The following is a 20,349-nucleotide window of genomic DNA, read 5'->3' as shown; positions in this document are numbered from 1 at the left end:
TTAAAAAACAACCATACTGTAAAAATTGAAACTATTTAGAGTTATTTAATTAAATAAAGCACCCCTCCGCGTGTCAATGATGCTGAGATCTACATTTATATTTAATTTCATCACTGAGAAGGTTTACCTGCAAACTTAGTAGCACCAAACATCACAAGGCAGCCTCAAGAATGGACACAGAGTGGCCGTATAACACTTTTCCTTGAGAAGAATATTGCACTAGAGATCGCTAAGTTTGTTCAAAGGGGAAAGTGAGAGCTAGAAAGAGGGCACTCACGTGCCTGGTTGCCAGATTGCACAAAATAAGTATAACAGTAGGCGGAATATTTCCAATTTGTGCAAGTATAAATCTCAAATTGGGGGTGTTGCATCTCTTATCTGGCAACCCTGAGGATGTTAAACCCTTGTGGAGGCACGTTAGTTCCCAATGCAGGATAACGTCATGGTTACTGGTGTAACCTCCGTTCCCTGATGGAGGGAACGAGACGTTGGTGTCGATGTAGTGACACTAGGGGTCACTCTTGGGAGCCCGAGACACCTCTGGTCTTTGATAAAAGGCCAATGAAAATTGGCAAGTGGTATTTGCATGCCACTCCCCTGGACATACGGGTATAAAAAGAGCTGGTATGCAACCACTCATTCAGGTTTTACGCTGAGGAGCCGATATAAGGTCCGGCCATTTCAGCGGGTAGTTCAGCGTTGTGGCAGGAGGGACCAACGTCTCCAACGTACGTTACACCAGTAACCATGACGTTCCCTATCTGTCACTCACTCGACGTTGGTGTCGATGTAGTGACACTAGGGGTCCCTATACAAAACGCCACAGGGCTGAACTGTGTTACGTGAACTGGCGGTGTGTGGTGGGCAGACTTGCTGTGTGCCTCATAGCCAGCACAACAGGTCGACACGTAACCTCCCCCAACACAGTTATGAGTGTCGAACGGCCCTTTTTGGGGACAAGTCGACAACCCAAAAATAGAGACAGGCTTAACCCAGTCGTGGCCTCTTTTCCCCTTCTCTTTTTCCACTCCCTAAAAAAGAAGGGGGATTATCCGACTGGGCCACCAGGTCTAGTCGGGGGGTGTCCCTCCCAAGGGGAGGACACCGTGGAGACCACACCTCGCCCCAAGAGAGGGGGGGATATTTAAGTGGAACAATACGTCACATGGTCTTTCCAACCATGTGGAGAGCCTTCAAGGTAGATCCTGCCCAATGGGGGAGGAGTTACTACAAACATGGAGACTGGGGCAGAGGGGCTCTGCCCAAGGAAGACGCAGTTTGCCAGCAGGGAAACGAATTAGCGGAAGATATAGATTGCATGGGGTTAGCCTTACAGGGAACCGCCACATGCGGAACACCTACCCCAGAACCGGGCTCTTAGTTAGCGCATGTACTGGGCCGGCAGCGAGTCTCTCCGAAAACTCGACTGCCACAGGGCTCGGAGGAAGTCAACCAGGGAACAAATTTTGTGAACACTACTGGGAATTAACGGCGCACATCTTCAGCTCAACAGGAGGTGGAAGGCACTATGTGCAAGCGATACACCCAGCCGGCTATCCCGGGCTTATCCGCTTGTGTTGTGTGCCACTACCTGGGACGAAACCGGTTCCGCCGGAGGTTGTAGAACCTTGCAAAGGTATTGGGTGTTGCCCAGCCCACTACTCTGCAAATGTCTGTTAGAGAGGCACCTCTGGCCAAGGCCCAAGAAGCCGCTACACCACGGGTAGAATGGGCTCGTAGCCCTACCGGGGGCGGCATGTTTTGGGCAAGATATGCCATAGTTATGGCGTCAACGAGCCAGTGAGCGATCCTCTGCTTGGAGACAGCGCTTCCTTTCCGCTGTGCACCAAAGCAGACAAAGAGCTGCTCAGAGACTCTAAAGCTCTGCGTGCGATCCAAATAGATGTGTAAAGCGCGCACCGGACACAGCAATGACAGAGCTGGGTCTGCCTCCTCCTGGGGCAGCGCTTGCAGGTTCACCACCTGGTCTCTAAAAGGGGTGGTGGGAACCTTGGGCACATATCCCGGTCGGGGTCTCAGGATCACATGAGAATAACCCGGACCGAACTCCAGGCACGTTTCGCTGACAGAGAACGCTTGTAGGTCACCTACTCTCTTGATGGAAGTGAGCGCAGTCAGGAGGGCAGTCTTCAAGGAGAGTGCCTTAAGCTCGGCTGACTGCAAAGGCTCAAAGGGGGCTCTCTGTAGACCCTGAAGAACTACGGAGAGATCCCATGAGGGAACAAGGCGCGGTCTGGAGGGATTCAGCCTCCTGGCACCTCTTAGGAACCTGATGATCAGGTCGTGCTTCCCTAAGGACTTACCGTCAACTGTGTCGTTGTGTGCTGCTATGGCAGCAACTTACACCTTCAAGGTGGAAGGGGACAGCCTCCCTTCCAGCCTCTCCTGCAGGAAGGAAAGCACTGATCTGACTGCGCATCTCTGGGGGTCTTCGTGTTGAGAAGAACACCACTTAGCGAATAGACGCCACTTAAAGGCATACAGGCACCTCATAGAGGGGGCCCTAGCCTGAGTGATCATGTCTACCACTGCACTTAGGTCTTCTGCGTCCCTTCCAGGGACCAGATATGGAGATTCCAGAGGTCTGGGCGCGGGTGCCAGAGGGTGCCCCATCCCTGAGAAAGAAGGTCCATCCTCAGGGGAATTCGCCAGGGGGCAGTTGTCGCGAGGAGCGTGAGGTCCGAGAACCATGTCTGGGTGGGCCAGTAGGGTGCTACCAGGACGACATGCTCCTCGTCCTCCCTGACCTTGCACAGAGTCTGTGCAAGCAGGCTCACTGGGGGAAATGCATATTTGCGTAGTCCGGGGGGCCAGCTGTGTGCCAGCGCGTCTATGCCTAGGGGAGCCTCAGTGAGGGCGTACCAGAGCGGGCAGTGGGAGGATTCTTGGGAGGCGAACAGGTCCACCTGTGCCCGTCCGAATCGACTCCAAATCAGCTGGACCACCTGAGGGTGGAGTCTCCACTCTCCCCTGAGGGAAACCTGCCATGACAGCGCGTCCGGTGTAGTGTTGAGGTTGCCCGGGATGTGAGTGGTTCGCAGCGACTTGAGGTGCTGCCGACTCCGGAGGAGGAGACGGCAGGTGAGTTGTGACATACAGCGATAGCGCAGACTGCCTTGGCGGTTGACATATGCTACTGCTGCCATGCTGTCCGTCTGAACTAACACGTGCTTGCCCTGGATCAATGGCCGGAACCTCCGCAGGGTGAGCAGAATTGACAGTAACTCGAGGCAGTTGATGTGCCAATGCAGTCGTGGACCCGTCCAGAGGCCAGCGGCTGCGTGCCCGTTGCAAACAGCGCCCCAGCCAGTTTTGGAGGCATCTGTCATTACCACGACGTGCCTGGAGACCAGTTCTAGGGAAACACCTGCTCGTAGAAATGAGAGGTCGGTCCAAGGGCTGAAAAGACGGTGACAGACCGACGTAATGGCCATGCGGTGTGTCCCGTGGTGCCATGCCCATCTCGGGACTCGAGTCTGGAGCCAGTGCTGAAGCGGCCTCATATGCATCAACCCAAGCGGGGTGACGACCTCCGAGGATGCCATATGCCCCAGGAGCCTCTGAAAAAGTTTCAGTGGAACCGCTGTTCCCTGCTTGAACGCCTTCAAACAGGCCAGCACCGACTGGGCACGCTCGTTCGTAAGGCGCACCGTCAAGGAGACTGAGTCCAACTCCAAACCGAGAAAAGAGATGCTCTGAACCGGGAGGAGCTTGCTCTTTTCCCAGTTGACCCGAAGCCCTAGTCGGCTGAGGTGTGAGAGCACCAGGTCCCTGTGTGCGCATAACACGTCTCGAGAGCGAGCTAAGATTAGCCAGTTGTCGAGATAGTTGAGAATGCGAATGCCCACCTCCCTTAATGGGGCAAGGGCAGCCTCTGCGATCTTCGTAAAGACGCAAGGAGACAGGGACAGGACAAAAGGGAGGACTTTGTACTGATACGCCTGACCCTCGAATGTGAACCGCAGGAAGGGTCTGTGTCGAGGAAGGATCGAGACGTGAAAGTATGCGTCCTTCAGGTCTACAGTCGCGAACCAATCTTGATGCCAGACGCTCGCTAGAATGCGTCTTGGTGTCAGCATCTTGAACGGGAGTCTGTGTAAAGCCCGGTTCAGTACTCGCAGGTCCAAGATTGGCCGCATCCCACCGCCTTTTTTCGGTACGATGAAGTAGGGGCTGTAAAACCCTTTCTTCATCTCGGCTGGAGGGACAGGTTCTATCGCGTCCTTCGCCTGACAGCGTTTTCGCCCTTGACCAAGGTGAAGTGAATACCGCTGAACCTGGGCGGGCGCCTGGCAAACTGAATCGCGTAGCCGAGTCGGACGGTCCGGACCAACCACTGCGACGGATTGGAAAGCGCAAGCCATGTGTCCAAATTCCACGCGAGGGAGACCAAGGGGACAACGTCGTCGGACGTACCGGCAGGTGGGGTCTCGCGGCGGGGCGGAGTGCGAGGTGCCACAGCACGTCATGGCCGTGCTGAGTCTAGGGACATCGAAGCACTTATCTGGCTCCTTGTGACCACCCCGGAACAGCCTGAGACGGGGGAGGAAGAGGCCTGTCCTCGTAACCCATGGAGGCTGTCACATCGGGGGCGGCTGTGTGCCACAGCTGGGCGCTCAGGGGCGGAAAGGTCACCGCTGGAGCACCGATCCTGCAAGAAAAAGCCAGTGGACGGTAGTTGTGGTGACGACCGTACACACCGGTATTTGACCCAGGGAGAAAGGAAGCCGCTCTTTTGCTGAACTGTTGAGTACCGCAGCCACTTGGGCGTGCGGCGAAATCAAACGAAAAGGAAACAAAAGGTTTTCCACCCGGTCCTCCACCGGGGGATGGAGTGGTCTTCCTACCAGCTCCACGTGAGTGGGTTCCCTCGTCCCTGGGTTGCCCATCTCAGGGGTGCTTCGAGGACCTCCGTGGGTTCTTCAGCGCTGGCTGTGAGACGGGTGGCGTCGGATTCCTGCAGTGGGCTCCACGCCGGGGCCGGGCCGAAGGGGCGGGCTGCGGCGGAGCCGGTGCAGTCACTGCAGGGGGACACCCTTGGTGACGAGCAGACGGACACTGTATGCTTTAGCCATCAGGGACGACGTGAGCCTACAGGGCTTGGACGGGAGCTAAGGGCGTCCACGCCAGGTGGCGGCGCTCTGCGGGCATAAGTGCACCGCGAGCGCCTTATCCACCGGGGGAATCACCGTATAGCCCCTGGCCGCCCCGCCATCAAGGGTAGTGAGAGCGGGGGAATTGCAGAGTCGGGGCCGGGCAGTGAAAGGTGCCTCCCACGACTTTGTCAGCTCCTCATGCACTTCCGGGAAGAATGGCACTGGAGCGGGGCACGGCTGTTTTGAGCGGCGCCGCGAGACCAGAAACCAATCATCAAGCCACGAGGGTTCAGGGGAGAGCGGAGGGTTCCACTCTACCCTGATGCTCGCGGCCGCCCGGGAAAGCATGTCTGTCATTTCGGCATTGGCCTGTGACTGGGCGACCGTCCCCGAAGGGGGAAGCCCAGCTGAGGCTTCTGCGTCCAACTGGACAAGCCCGCTCTCCGATGCTGCGCTCGAGAGCTCATCATCTTCGGGGGCCCCGAACAAGTAGCCAGACTCGCCGTGCGACAAGCCAGCGAACACATCCGGAAGCCCGATTGGGGCAGACGAGCGTGCTGGGGAATGGGAGGTCTGCGGGGGGATACCCGGCGGAGACGATCCCATTGAGGTCCCCAAATCACCCCAGTGCTAGCCGTGCTGACCTCATACCCGTAGGTAGAAGGAGCAAGGCGGGGAGCTGCTGGGGTGGCTTGCTTTCTTATGAAAGCAAGCCGCAACCGCAACGTTGCCATGGTCATGTTCTCGCAGTGAGAACATGAACCATTCATAAACGCTGCCTCCATGTGGGTCGTGCCCAGACACGAAAGACAGTGATCATGACCATCCGAAGTTGAGAGAAAACGACCGCAACCAGGAATAACACACGATTGGAAAGTCATCTTTAGAAAGACGTGTCTTTAAAAAGACGTTCCGTGTGCGCTCTTTTAGAGAAATATACTCTTTTAGAGGGGAAAAATGCTCTTTCAGAAGATATACTCTCTAGTTTTTCTGCCGAAGCGCCCAGGGGCGTTCTCTGCAGTGCACCAGTGCAGAGGAGGGAGAAGCTGCTGAAATGCGCCGTCAGATCCAGCAGAGGTGAATGAACAGTGCTATTCAGCTCAATGAGCATGACCGTTCGGCTCCGAAGAGAAAATCTGAATGAGTGGTTGCATACCAGCTCCTTTTATACCCGTATGTCTGGGGGAGTGGCATGCAAATACCACTCGCCAATTTTCATTGGCCTTTTATCAAAGACCAGATGTGTCTCGGGCTCCCAAGAGTAACCCCTAGTGTCACTACATCGACATCAACGTCGAGTGAGTGACAGATAGGGAACTGAAATATCCAATGAAAAAAAAATACTTTTATAAATGAGTCACGAGCCTCATTAAACCATGTGGAGGGCCGGATCCGGCCCACGGGCCTTAAGTTGCCCAGATCTGCTTTAAGTCCTGTAAGTTGTGAGGTGGGGCCTCCATGGATCGGACTTGTTGGTCCAGCACATCCCACAGATGCTCAATTGGATTGAGATCTGGGGAATTTGAAGGCCAAGTCAACACCTTGAACTCTTCATCATGTTCCTCAAACCATTCCTGAACAATTTGTGCAGTGTGGCAGTTCGCATTATCCTGCTGAAATAGGCCACTGCCATCAGGGTATACCATTGCCATGAAGGGGTGTACGTGGTCTACAACAATCTTTAGGTAGGTGGTATGTGTCAAAGTAACATCCATATGAATACCAGGACCCAAGGTTTCCCAGCAGAACATTGCCCAGAGCATCACACTGCCATTTTGCAGATGCTTTGCGTCAGTCGTTTAGCCATCACAATTTGGCCCATCGCTGTTCAGGTCATTTTTGACCTGAATAATTTGTTTTATTTTTTTATTATTATTATATATATATTTTTCTCCCTTTTCTCCCCAATTTGGAATGCCCAATTTCCAAAGTCCTCGTGGTGGCATAGTGACTCACCTCAGTCTGGGTGGTGGAGGATGAATCTCAGTTGCCTCCGCGTCTGAGATGTCAATCCGTGCATCTTATCACGTGATTTGTTGAGTGCATTACCGCAGAGACCTAGCATGTGTGGAGGCTTCATGCTATTCTACACGGCATCCACGCACAACTCACCACGCACCCCACCAAGAGCGAGAACCACATTATAGCGACCACGAGGAGGTTAACCCAACGTGACCCTACCCACCCTAGCAACCGGGCCAGTTGGTTGCTTAGGAAGCCTGACTGGATTCACTCAGCACGCCCTGGATTCGAACTTGCGACTCCAGGTGTGGTAGTCAGCGTTTTTACTTGCTGAGCTACCCAGGCCCCCCCTTAATTTTTGTTTTCTTAATAAAAAAATGGTTTCCTTAATCTGAGTGGTACAAGGCTTGGTGACTTTTCATAAAATTTCCACCTGAACACAAAAAGATTTGGGGCTAGATTAGATGAGTCTAGGTGGTTTTTATCAAAAAGTCCCCCATTCATACGGTTTGGGTCAAATTTGACCCGCCATAGGAAATGAATGCGTGGGCTATAACACAGAGCAATTTCTTTTAATTTTTAAAATAAAAATCAATAAAACAATCAACCACATTGCAGAACACACGGACACGCGCCCACACACACTTCAAGTTCAGATCAAGGTCTTAGTCTAACCCCACTGTGAGAAAGTTTACACTTTGGTGTGGGAGTTGCACACCATGGTCAGGTTTGACTGTAAGCATATTGTGGCATTGTTGCATAATCTCACCCTCAAATACAAGGGGTTTAAACAAATGCTACAGTTTTACAAATAATTTAAATAACTTTTATAGTTTGTAAATATACTGTATATCCAATGCAAAACTTGTGATAATATCTAGAAATTAAGTTTGTTACAACATTGGCTATAGAGATCAGCCAAGACTGTAGTGCGTGGGGATCCATATTCTACATATCCATTATGAAACAGATAGTTTTACCTCCAGAGCATCACACTGATTCCACCGGCTTGCCTTCTTTCCATAGTGCATCCTGCTGCCATCTCTTCCCCAGGTAAACGACGCACCTGGCCGTCCACATGATCTAAAAGAAAATATGATTCATTAGACCAGGCCCCCTTCTTCCATTGCTCCATGGTCCGGTTCTGATGCTCACGTGCCCATTGTAGGTGCTTTCGGTGGTGAACAGGGGTCAGCATGGGCACTCTGCGGTTACGCAGCCCCATAAGCATCAAGCTGCGGTGCACTGTGTGTTCTGACACCTTTCTATCATGGCCAGCATTACATTTTTCAGCCATTTGTGCTACAGTAGCTCTTCTGTGGGATCAGACCAGACGGGTAAGCCTTCGCTCCCCACACGGATCAATGAGCCTTGGGCGACCATGACCCTGTCGTCGGTTCACCGGTTGTCCTACATTGTACCACTTTTGATCCCATAAGACCTGCCGTTTTAGAGATGCTCTGACCCAGTTGCTAGCCATCACAATTTGGCCCTTGTCAAAGTCACTCAGATCCTTACACTTGCCCATTTTTCCTGCTTCCAACACATGAAATTCAAGAGCTGACTGTTCACTTGCTGCCTAATATATCCCACCCCTTGACAGGTGCCATTGTAATGAGATAATCGATGTTATTCACTTCACCTGTCAGTGGTTTTAATGTTGTGGCTGATCAGTGTATACGGTAAAATGTTAATATATTTAACAAGACAATGCATGTAATTTTACAGTAAAATATTGTAAAAAAATTATTTTTTAAATAATGGTAAAAATGTATATGCTGTTTAACAAGAGAATACATGCAATGTTTACAGTAAAATATTGTTAAAATTATTATGAAAAACAACAAGTGTGCGTTCCCAGAAGTCCCTACGTGACATATCACATTTTATTATATTTTATGGAAATAGTTATGTTTCTTCTTATTTTTAATTTCAGTTATGTACATTGGGGTGTTCTGTTATATTTTATGCAGTTTAGATCATCTTTATTGCATTATTTTAGTGTCACATGTGTTACCCTGATGGTGTTTTGTGTTTTTGTGAGTGACACTGTGAACTGTCTCTACATGTTTATTAATGATTGCTTCTAGAAGGGTTACTCTGGATGAACTTTAAGTCATCATGTGGCCTTTTGTTGTACTATGGTGATTAACAATACATCTGAAAGTTAAAAGCAGACTTTTATAGTTCCAGAAGGTTAGTAATATATGTTATATTATATTATTATGTGTAATGTTAAAATTCTTTCTCATATCCCAGCTTAATATGCGGAGTCAACTTTAAGTAAGTCATTTGTAGTCTGATTTGATCTGAAAGTGTATCACTGTGGCTCTGTCTGTTTGAGCAGTAAGTCTAGCCCGAGACAGCAACATTAGCTCAGCCAGTGCTGTGAGTTTGAGGCAGGACTGTCTGTTTGTTCAGCCAGTGGAAGATGGGGAGAGTTTTCTGGAATATGTTTGAAACAACGATTATTTTTGCAGTTCTGTTTGGTGATGCTAGTGGAACAGAAATTACACACTTCAACTTTAAAGACTACTGAGAACCAATGTTAATTATGTTATGAAAAATATTTCTCAATGCAGGTGGAGGTTTAACATTCAAGAGGGGCATTTTTGGAAATGTTGGTAAGCATGAGACCATGATGTCCGCCTGCTACGGGCGCTCAGAGGATCTGGTGTTTTCTGGGGCGACGACTGGCGACGTATACATCTGGAAAGATACTTGTCTTATAAAGAGCATCAAAGCTCATGATGGCCCCGTGTTTGCTATGTGCTCTTTGGATAAGGTGATTTTTTTTAACATGAAAATATCTTTATTTTAAAACTGTTTTAGGCAAAGTATTGCACACTAGTTTCTGTATATGTGTCATTTTTGTAAATGGATGTTCCTGTAGACTTCTAGAAAGTAAAGTCTAGTTAAAACATTTTTAACATGTTTTTTTTTTATTTTTATTAGCTAAATAACAATTTCCAACAGTGAATGTACATGCATCACAGGAGATTTCTGTCATTTCTGTAATTTGTTTCTGACAAACAGAATAATGTTTTGAATGGTGGTAGACCGATATATCGGGCAGGCCGATTCATCGTCCGATCATTTTTGGCATCAACCGATAACCATGTTCTCTTCTCCAAATAACAGAAGTGTTAACTCTCCCTTGGTTCAGTTCCAAAATCTACCAATAGATTTGTCAATGGATAGTCAACACTTTCTGTTTTCAAATGTATGCAAATTTGAGTAAATATTGCATAAAATAAGTGTTTGTTTCACTCTGTATATTTTGTGTGAATCTGATTTGCTGTTGTTAAATTGTATTATGTTTATCGGCATTTATATCAGCCATCCTGCTCTCTAGATATCAGTATGGGCATCGGCCATTGAAAAACCCATATCGATCGAATGCTAGTTATGAATAATGTGCTGAAAAGGAAGACAAAACTGTTTGGTGAAGGCCGGGTAAAAAGTTCATGTAACAAAAAGAAAAAGTTGACATTTGTTCATTTTAATACAAATCACCCTCTGGGACTTGAAGTCAAAGAACCACCCATATTTTTGTAATTTATTGTGTGTTATGATCTATAGGGTTTTGTGACAGGCGGTAAAGATGGAGTTGTGGAACTCTGGGATGACATGTTTGAGAGATGTTTGAAGACGTACGCCATCAAGAGGGCGGCACTCTCACCTTCATCCAAGGGTATGTTGAACTCCACCAAACAGCTGATGTCTAAATTACTCCTAATGTGGAAATCTGCACTCTGTAAAGACAGTTCACCCAAAAACAAAAATTGTGCAATGGACGAATTTCTCATGTGTATTCAGGACTGTTGCTTGAAGATAACCCCTCCATCAGAGCAATCACTCTGGGACACGGACACATCCTGGTGGGCACCAAGAACGGAGAGATCCTGGAGATCGATAAGAGCGGCCCCATGACTTTGCTTGTACAGGTGTGAATAAATAACAAAGAAATGTTATGATGTAATACAAAATATTAGGGATTCTGCACTATTTCTTGGTCACTTATCAAATGTGAAAATTAGTGACATTGACCATGTTAACTTCATAGATGCTCAGATTTCTTTGCTTTCATTGAAGCACATGAGATGCTCTTTGAAAGATGCTGGGATAACATGGATTATGCAACAGTTAGTTCCAGTCATCTAATCTTATTGGACGGCATTTCAAAAGAGCTGATATTTTGTAAAAAATTGCCAAATAACTAAATCAATTCAAATTTCACTTAAATTGGTATTGATTTAAATAAGAGAAATGCAAAATAGAAGCATTTTTACTGTTTTTTGCTGTATGTTCTAGCAGGGCGAGTTCTTCAGAATCTGTACATTGCATTTTATATGTGTTTGTTTGTGTTTTAGGGTCATATGGAGGGTGAGGTTTGGGGTCTGGCTGCTCATCCACTGTTGCCCCTCTGTGCCACTGTGAGCGATGACAAAACGCTGCGGATCTGGGAGCTTTCAGCTAATCATCGAATGGTGGCTGTCCGCAAACTTAAGAAAGGTACATTATTAATTACAAGTTCTACAGACAGGTCAAAATAATTTGTTTAATGGTGTGTGTGTGTGTGTGCATGTGTTTGTATAGGCGGTAGATGCTGCACCTTCACTCCAGATGGAAAAGCTTTAGCGGTGGGTTTAAATGACGGCAGCTTTCTGGTGGTGAATGCCGACACGCTGGAGGACATGGTGACATTTCATCACAGGAAAGAGATCATCTCTGACATCAGGTTCTCTCAAGGTAACCACCAAACATGGGCGGTAATCTTAGATATTTAAACCTTAATTAATGTTCGGGTCATTTTTGACCTGAATCATTTTTGTTTTCTTAAAAAAAAATGGTTTCCTTAATCTGAGTGGTACAAGGCTTGGTGACTTTTCATAAAATTTCCACCTGAACACAAAAAAGATTTGGGGCTAGATTAGATGAATCTAGGTGGTTTTATCAAACAGTCCCCCATTTATACGGTTTGGGTCAAATTTAACCCGCCATAGGAAATGAATGGGTGGGACTATAACACAGAACAATTTTTTTACATTTGTCAAATAAAAATCAATAAATCAATCAGCCACAATGCAGAACGCACGTACACACACACACACACACACACACACACACACGCCCACACACACTTCAAGTTCAGATCAAGGTCTTAGTATAACCCCACTGTGAGAAAGTTTACACTTTGGTGTGGGAGCTGCACACCATGGTCAGGTTTGACTGTATGCATATTGTGGCATCGTTGCATAATCTCACCCTCAAATACAAGGGGTTTAAAACAAATGCTACAGTTTTACAAATAATTTAAATAACTTTTATAGTTTGTAAATATACTGTATATCCAATGCAAAACGTCACAGTTACTGGTGTAACCTCCATTCCCTGATGGAGGGAACGAGACGTTGGTGTCGATGTAGTGACACTAGGGGTCACTCTTGGGAGCCCGAGACACCTCTGGTCTTTGATAAAAGGCCAATGAAAATTGGCGAGTGGTATTTGCATGCCACTCCCCCGAACATACGGGTATAAAAGGAGCTTGTATGCAACCACTCATTCAGGTTTTACGCTGAGGAGCCGATATAAGGTCCGGCCATTTCAGCGGGTAGTTCAGCTTTGTGGCAGGAGGGACCAACATCTCGTTCCCTCCATCAGGGAACGGAGGTTACACCAGTAACCATGACGTTCCCTATCTGTCACTCACTCGACGTTGGTGTCGATGTAGTGACACTAGGGGTCCCTATACAAAACACCACAAGGCTGAACTGTGTTACGTGAACTGGCGGTGTGTGGTGGGCAGACTTGCTGTGTGCCTCATAGCCAGCACACCAGGTCGACACGTAACCTCCCCCAACACAGTTATGAGTGTCGAACAGCCCTTTTTGGTTGACTACCCAGAGATAGAGACAGGCTTAACCCAGTCGTGGCCTCTTTCCCCTTCTCTTTTTCCACTCCCTAAAAAAGAAGGGGGATTAGCCGATTGGGCCGCCAGGTCCCTCCCAAGGGGAGGACACCGCGGAGACCACACCTTGCCCCAAGAGAGGGGGGGATATTTAAGTGGAAGAATACATCACATGGTCTTTCCAACCATGTGGAGAGCCTTCAAGGTAGATCCTGCCCAATGGGGGAGGAGTTACTACAACATGGAGACTGGGGCAGAGGGGCTCTGCCCAAGGAAGACGCAGTTTGCCAGCAGGGAAATGAATTGGCGGAAGATATAGATCGCATGGGGTTAGCCTTACAGGGAACCGCCACATGCGGAGCACCTACCCCAGAACCAGGCTCTTAGTTAGCGCGTGTACTGGGCCGGCAGCAAGTCTCTCCGAAAACTTGACTGCCACAGGGCTCGGAGGAAGTCATCCAGGGAACAACTTTTGTGAACACCACTGGGAATTAACAGTGCACGTCTTCAGCTCAAAAGGAGGCAAGCAATACACCCGGCCGGCTATCCCAGGCTTATCCGCTTGTGTTGCGTGCCACTACCTGGGACGAAACCGGTTCCGCCCGGAGGTTGTAGAACCTTGCAAAGGTGTTGGGTGTTGCCCACCTCTGGCCAGGGCCCAAGAAGCCGCTACACCACGGGTAGAATGGGCTCGTAGCCCTACCGGGGGCGGCATGTTTTGGGCAAGATATGCCATAGTTATGGCATCAATAAGCCAGTGGGCGATCCTCTGCTTGGAGACAGCGCTTCCTTTCCGCTGTGCACCAAAGCAGACAAAGAGCTGCTCAGAGATTCTAAAGCTCTGCGTGTGATCCAAATAGATGCGCAAAGCGCGCACCGGACACAGCAACGACAGGGCTGGGTCTGCCTCCTCCTGGGGCAGCGCTTGTAGGTTCACCACCTGGTCCCTAGAAGGAGTGGTGGGAACCTTGGGCACATATCCCGGTCGGGGTCTCAGGATCAAGTGAGAATAGCCCGGACCGAACTCCAGGCACATTTCGCTGACAGAGAACGCTTGCAGGTCACCTACCCTCTTGATGGAAGTGAGTGCAGTCAGGAGGGCAGTCTTCAAGGAGAGTGCCTTAAGCTCGGCTGACTGCAAAGCTCAAAGGGGGCTCTCTGTAGACCCTGAAAAACTACAGAGGTCCGATGAGGGAACGAGGCGCGGCCTGGAGGGATTCAGCCTCCTGGCGCCTCTTAGGAACCTGATGATCAGATCATGCTTCCCTAAGGACTTACCGTCGACTGCGTCGTGGTGTGCTGCTATGGCAGCAACGTACACCTTCAAGGTGGAAGGGGACAGCCTCCCTTCCAACCTCTCTTGCAGGAAGGAAAACACTAATCTGACTGCGCATCTCTGGGGGTCTTCCCGAGGGGAAGAACACCACTAAGCGAACAGACGCCACTTAAAGCCATACAGGCACCTCGTAGGGGGAGCCCTAGCCTGAGTGAACGCATCTACCATCACAGGTGGGAGACAGCTTAGGTCTTCCGCGTCCCATCCAGGGGCCAGACATGGAGATTCCAGAGGTCTGGGCATGGATGCCGGATGGTGCCCCTTCCCTGAGAAAGAAGGTCCTTCCTCAGGGGAATTTACCCGGGGGGAGCTGTCGCGAGGAGCGTGAGGTCCAAGCACCACGTCTGGGCGGGCCAGTAGGGTGCTTACCAGGACAACCTTCTCCTCGTCCTCCCTGACTTTGCACAGGGTCTGTGCAAGCAGGCTCACCGGGGGAAAACGCATATTTGTGAATGCCAGGGGACCAGCTGTGTGCCAGCGCGTCTATGCCGAGGAAGGCCTCGGTCAGGGCGTACCAGAGTGGGCAGTGGGGAGGATTCTTGGGAGGCGAACAGGTGCACCTGTGCCTGTTGAATTGACTCCAAATCAGCTGGACCACCTGAAGGTGAAGTCTCCACTCTCCCTTGAGGGTAACCTGTTGTGATGGCGCGTCCGCTGAAGTGTTGAGGTTGCCCGGGATGTGAGTGGCTTGCAGCGACTTGAGGTGCTGCTGACTCCGTTGGAGGAGACGGCGGGCGAGTTGTGACATACAGCGGGAGCGCAGACCGCCTTGGCGGTTGACATATGCTACCGCTGCCGTGCTGTCTGTCCGAACTAGCACGTGCTTGCCCTGGATCAACGGCCGGAACCTCCGCAGGGTGAGCAGAATTGCCAGTAACTCGAGGCAGTTGATGTGCCAACGCAGCTGCGGACCCGTCCAGAGGCCGGCGGCTGCGTGCCTGTTGCCAACAGTGCCCCAGCCCGTTTTGGAGGTGTCTGTCATGACCACGACGCACCTGGAGACCAGTTCTAGGGGAACACCTGCTCGTAGAAACGAGAGGTTGGTCCAAGGGCTGAAAAGACGGTGACAGACCGACGTAATGGCCACGCGGTGTGTCCCGTGGTGCCATGCCCGTCTCGGGACTCGAGTCTGGAGCCAGTGCTGAAGCGGCCTCATATGCATCAACCCAAGCGGGGTGGCCACCGCCGAGGATGCCATATGCCCCAGGAGCCTCTGAAAAAGTTTCAGTGGAACCGCTGTTTTCTGTTTGAACGCACCATCAAGGAGACTGAGTCCAACTCCAAACCGAGAAAAGAGATGCTCTGAACCGGGAGGAGCTTGATCTTTTCCCAGTTGACCCGAAGCCCTAGGCGGCTGAGGTGTGAGAGCACCAGGTCCCTGTGTGCGCATAACACGTCTCAAGAGTGAGCTAAGATTAGCCAGTCGTCGAGATAGTTGAGAATGCGAATGCCCACCTCCCTTAACGGGGCAAGGGCAGCCTTTGCGATCTTTGTAAAGATGCGAGGAGACGGGGACAGGCCGAAAGGGAGGACTTTGTACTGATACGCCTGATCCTCGAACGCGAATCGCAGGAAGGGCCTGTGTCGAGGAAGGATCGAGACGTGAAAGTACGCATCCTTCGGGTCTACCGCCGCAAACCAATCTTGATGCCGGACGCTCGCTAGAATGCGTCTTTGCGTCAGCATCTTGAACGGGAGTCTGTGTAAAGCCCAGTTCAGTACTCGCAGGTCCAAGATTGGCCGCAACCCACCGCCTTTTTTCGGTACAATGAAGTAGGGGCTGTAAAACCCTTTCTTCATCTCGGCTAAAGGGACAGGTTCTATCACGTCCTTCCGTAGGAGGGTAGCGATCTCCGCGCAAGGTAGCAGCATTTTCGTCTTTCACCAAGGTGAAGTGGACACCGCTGGACCTGGGCGGATGCCCGGCGAAGTGAATCGCGCAGCCGAGTCGGACGGTCCGGACCGGCCCTCGTGACGGACTGGAAAGCGCAAGCCATGCGTCCAAGTTCCGCGCAAGGGGGACCAAAGGGACAACGTCATCGGATGTACCGGCAGGTGGGGCCTCACGGCGGGGCGGAGCTCGAGGTGCCACACCACGTTGTGGCCGTGCTGAGTCTGAGGACATCGAAGCACTTACCTGGCTCCTTGCAACCACCCCCGGAACAGCCTGGGACGGGGGAGGAAGAGGCCTGTCCTCGTGACCCGTGGAGACTGTCACATCGGGGGCGGATTTGTGCCACAGCTGGGCCAACCTGCCAAATGGAGTGGTGGACGGTGGTCGTGATGCCAGCAATACACACCGGATGTGTGACCCAGGGAACAAGGAAACCACTCTTGCTGAGCTCTTGAGTACTGCAGCCACTTGGGCATGCAGCGTAATTAAATGCAAAAGGTAACAAAAAGATGAAGATCTGCTTACCAGCTCCAGAACAGCGGGTTTCGTTGTCCCTGGGTCGCCCGTCTCAAGGGCGCTTTGAAGCCTTTCACGGGTTCTGGGCGGCCGTGAGACGGGTGGCGTCTGCTTCCTGCGGTGGGCTCCAAGCCGAGGCCAGGCCGAAGGGGCGGGCTGCGGCGGAGCCGGTGCAGTCACCGCAGGGGGACGCCCTTGGCGATGAGTAGATGGGGTGCGGGATCTTGAGCCGCGCCGGGGCAGGATAAGCAGGCTAGCATCCATCTACTGCTCTACCATCGAGAACTGCTGGGCAAAGTCCTCGACGGTGTCGCCGAATAAGCCCGCCTGGGAAATGGGGGCAGCAAGGAATCGTGTCTTGTCGGCCTCACCCATCTCAACCAGGTTGAGCCAAAGGTGGTGCTCCTGGACCACTAGTTTGGCCATCGTCCGCCCGAGAGACCGCGCCGTGACCTTCGTTGCTCGGAGAGCGAAGTCGGTCACCGAGCGCAGTTCCTGCATCAATCCCGGGGCGGAACTACCCTCGTGCAGTTCCTTTAGCGCCTTGGCGGACTTGCAGGAGAGCCATGGCGTGCAGGGTGGAGGCGGCTTGTCCAGCGGCACCGTAGGCCTTGGCCGTCAGAGACGACGTAAACCTACAGGCCTTGGACGGGGGCTTTGGGCACCCACGCCAGGTGGCGGCGCTCTGCGGGCATAGGTGCACCGCGAGCACCTTTACCCACCGGGGGATTGCCGAATAACCCTTGGCCGCCCCACCATCGAGGGTAGTGAGAGCGGGGAAGCTGAAAAGATCGGGACCGGGCAGTAAAAAGTGCCTCCCGCGACCTTGTCAGCTCTTCATGCACTTCCGGGAAGAAAGGAACGGGGCGGGGCGTGGCTTTGAGCAGCGCCGCGAGCCCAGGAACCAATCACCGAGCCGCGAGGGTTCAGGGAAGAGCGGTGAAATCCACTCTAACTGACGCTCGCGGCTGCCCGGGAAAGCATGTTGTCATCTCCGCGTCAGCCTGTGACTGGGCGATCGACCCCGAAGAGAGGAGCCCAGCTGAGGCTTCCGACTGGACGAGCCCGCTCTCCGATGCTGCGCTCGAGAGCTCATCACTTTCGTGGGCTCCGAATAAGAGGTCGAACTCGCCGTGAGACGAGCCGGCGGACTCACCCGGAAGCCCGATCGGGGCAGACGAGCGTGCTGGGGCATATACCCGGCGGAGGCGGTCCCATTGGGGTCCCCAAATCGCCCCCAGTGCTAGCCGCGCTGGCCTCAAAGCCATGGGTAAAAGGACAGAGGCGGGAGCCTCTGGGGTGGCTCGCTTTCTTACGAAGGCGAGCCGCGACCGCAACGTCGCCATGGACATATTCTCACAGTGAGAACATGACCATGCATGAAGATCTCGTCTCCGCGTGAGCAGTGCCCAGACATTAAAGACAGTGATCGTGACCGTTAGAAGGTGAGAGATAACGAGCACAACCAGGAATAACACACAATCGGAAAAGTATCTTTAAAAAGACGTTCCATGTGTGCGCTCTTTTAGAGAAATATATACTCTTTTAGAGGGGAAAAATGCTCTTTCAGAAAATATACTCTCTAGTTTTTCTGCCGAAGCGCCCAGGGGCATTCTCTGCAGTGCACCAGTGCAGAGGAGGGAGAAGCCGCTGAAATGCGCCATCAGATCCAGCAGAGGTGAATGAACAGTAGTATTCAGCTCAGTGAGCATGACTGTTCGGCTCCGAAGAGAAAATCTGAATGAGTGGTTGCATACCAGCTCTTTTTATACCCGTATGTTCGGGGGCGTGGCATGCAAATACCACTTGCCAATTTTCATTGGCCTTTTATCAAAGACTAGAGGTGTCTCGGGCTCCCAAGAGTGACCCCTAGTGTCACTACATCGACACCAACGTAGAGTGAGTGACAGAAAGGGAACTTGTGTTAATATCTAGAAATTAAGTTTGTTACAACATTGGCTGTGCTTTTTAGTCTTTTTCACCTGTGTGACATGACATACTACAAGCTTAGTGTTTGTTAAACTTAACGTCCCTGATTCAGTGTTGTTTATTACAGTAAACCTGAATCCTGTTTCATTGTAATGTTGACTAATGCCTCTCTGACAAGGCTGCATGTTATTTTTCAGCTCAGCCGTAAATGCTTTGTTCTTCTGCCAAGAGACATTTTCAAAACCAAAATGTAATAGATTAGGAGATGAAAACATTTGTTGTTGTTGTTGTTTATTTATTTATTTTATATATATATATATATATATATATATATATATATATATATATATATATATATATAATTTATTTATTTTTTTTATTTTATTTTTTTTTTATATTGAATACATGACAGATGTAATATTCAGTTATGTAATATAGTAAACAGTGATGTTCATAAGTCCACATTGAAAATCTGTGATTCAACTTTTTATATACAGTGTGTGTGTATATATATATATATATATATATATATATATATATATATATATATATATATATATATATATTGTAAATAAACAAAGTTTTTGGATTTTATAAAATTTTAAACAGAGAAATGTTAGAATGTTAAATGAATTAAAACTCTGCATTAAGGTCACTAGTCAAATGAGCAAATTTGTGACATTGAAAATGTTAACTTGTTTCCATTGAAGCACACAAGATGCTCTTAATTCTCAAATCCTTGAGTGCATGATGTCATTAAAGCAAAAGAGTGACATACCTAATACTAAGACATACTCAAATTCATGTTGTTTTTCATTTAAATTGTTATGCTGATAATATACTTTATGAAAATGACTTTTGAACCCCATTGTATCTGTAGTACAGATGTTTGTAATAAAAAAAAATTGTTGTTGTTGTTTTTTTTTTTTTTGCTGTCTGTATTGAAGATGCTGGAAAATACCTCGCTGTGGCCTCTCACGACTCGTTTGTTGACATTTATAATGTTCTGACCAGTAAGAGAGTGGGCATCTGTAAAGGAGCGACCAGCTGTATCACACATGTGGACTGGGATGTCCGCGGTAAGCATCACGCTCACAATACACAATGAATATTCAAACAACAAATCACAAGTTAGTGTGTAATATTGTGACTTATGATGTGTCAGTATGCATCTTGTGATACCTTTAATTGTAGAACTTTATTTATTATTTTTATTTGTAAAGTCAATCTAAATGCATGTAGGCAGGGTAAAAAATGTCTTGCTCATAAATATTACTCATAAATATTTCTTACTGGCTGTGAAGCTGTATTTTGCATAATTATTTATTGAAGAAATAGACAACATTTTTGTCCCTACGATAAAGGCATGATTTAGCATTATTTGCTTATATTTGAGAAAAACCTTATTTTATTTAATTAACAAAACAAATTTACTCTCTTTTAGTGCTTATCAAATGTTAATTAACTCTGGCTTGCCATTACATTAGAACAGTACCCGAATAAATCCCACATTTTAGCAAAGGAAGAATTTAATGGATATGGAGATAACAGAATTTTTTTAATGCATTTTAATGCAGGGAAACTGCTTCAAGTCAACACTGGTGCCAAAGAGCAGCTCTTTTTTGAAGCCCCACGAGGAAGAAGGCAAACTATCAGCAGTTCTGAAGTAGGAAAACTAGACACA

General features: G+C 49.4%; 1 protein-coding gene across 3 annotated transcripts in view; it reads left to right on the top strand.

Annotated features, from left to right (window-relative positions):
• Positions 1–20,349, top strand: part of LOC127426019 (echinoderm microtubule-associated protein-like 6) — a 92,488-nt gene that overhangs the window by 43,794 nt on the left and 28,345 nt on the right. For all 3 annotated transcript variants that reach the window (XM_051672447.1, XM_051672448.1, XM_051672445.1), the window contains exons 18-24: positions 9,662–9,864; positions 10,662–10,773; positions 10,899–11,026; positions 11,453–11,594; positions 11,679–11,831; positions 19,613–19,744; positions 20,243–20,331. In XM_051672447.1, coding sequence (XP_051528407.1) covers positions 9,662–9,864; positions 10,662–10,773; positions 10,899–11,026; positions 11,453–11,594; positions 11,679–11,831; positions 19,613–19,744; positions 20,243–20,331 — 959 coding nt within the window. The remainder of the gene's footprint in view (positions 1–9,661; positions 9,865–10,661; positions 10,774–10,898; positions 11,027–11,452; positions 11,595–11,678; positions 11,832–19,612; positions 19,745–20,242; positions 20,332–20,349) is intronic.

Source organism: Myxocyprinus asiaticus, chromosome 35, assembly GCF_019703515.2.
Source record: "Myxocyprinus asiaticus isolate MX2 ecotype Aquarium Trade chromosome 35, UBuf_Myxa_2, whole genome shotgun sequence".
Classification (NCBI taxonomy): Eukaryota; Metazoa; Chordata; class Actinopteri; order Cypriniformes; family Catostomidae; genus Myxocyprinus; species Myxocyprinus asiaticus.
The sequence above is the reverse complement of the archived record's forward strand: the minus strand, read 5'-3'. Positions and strand labels throughout refer to the sequence as shown.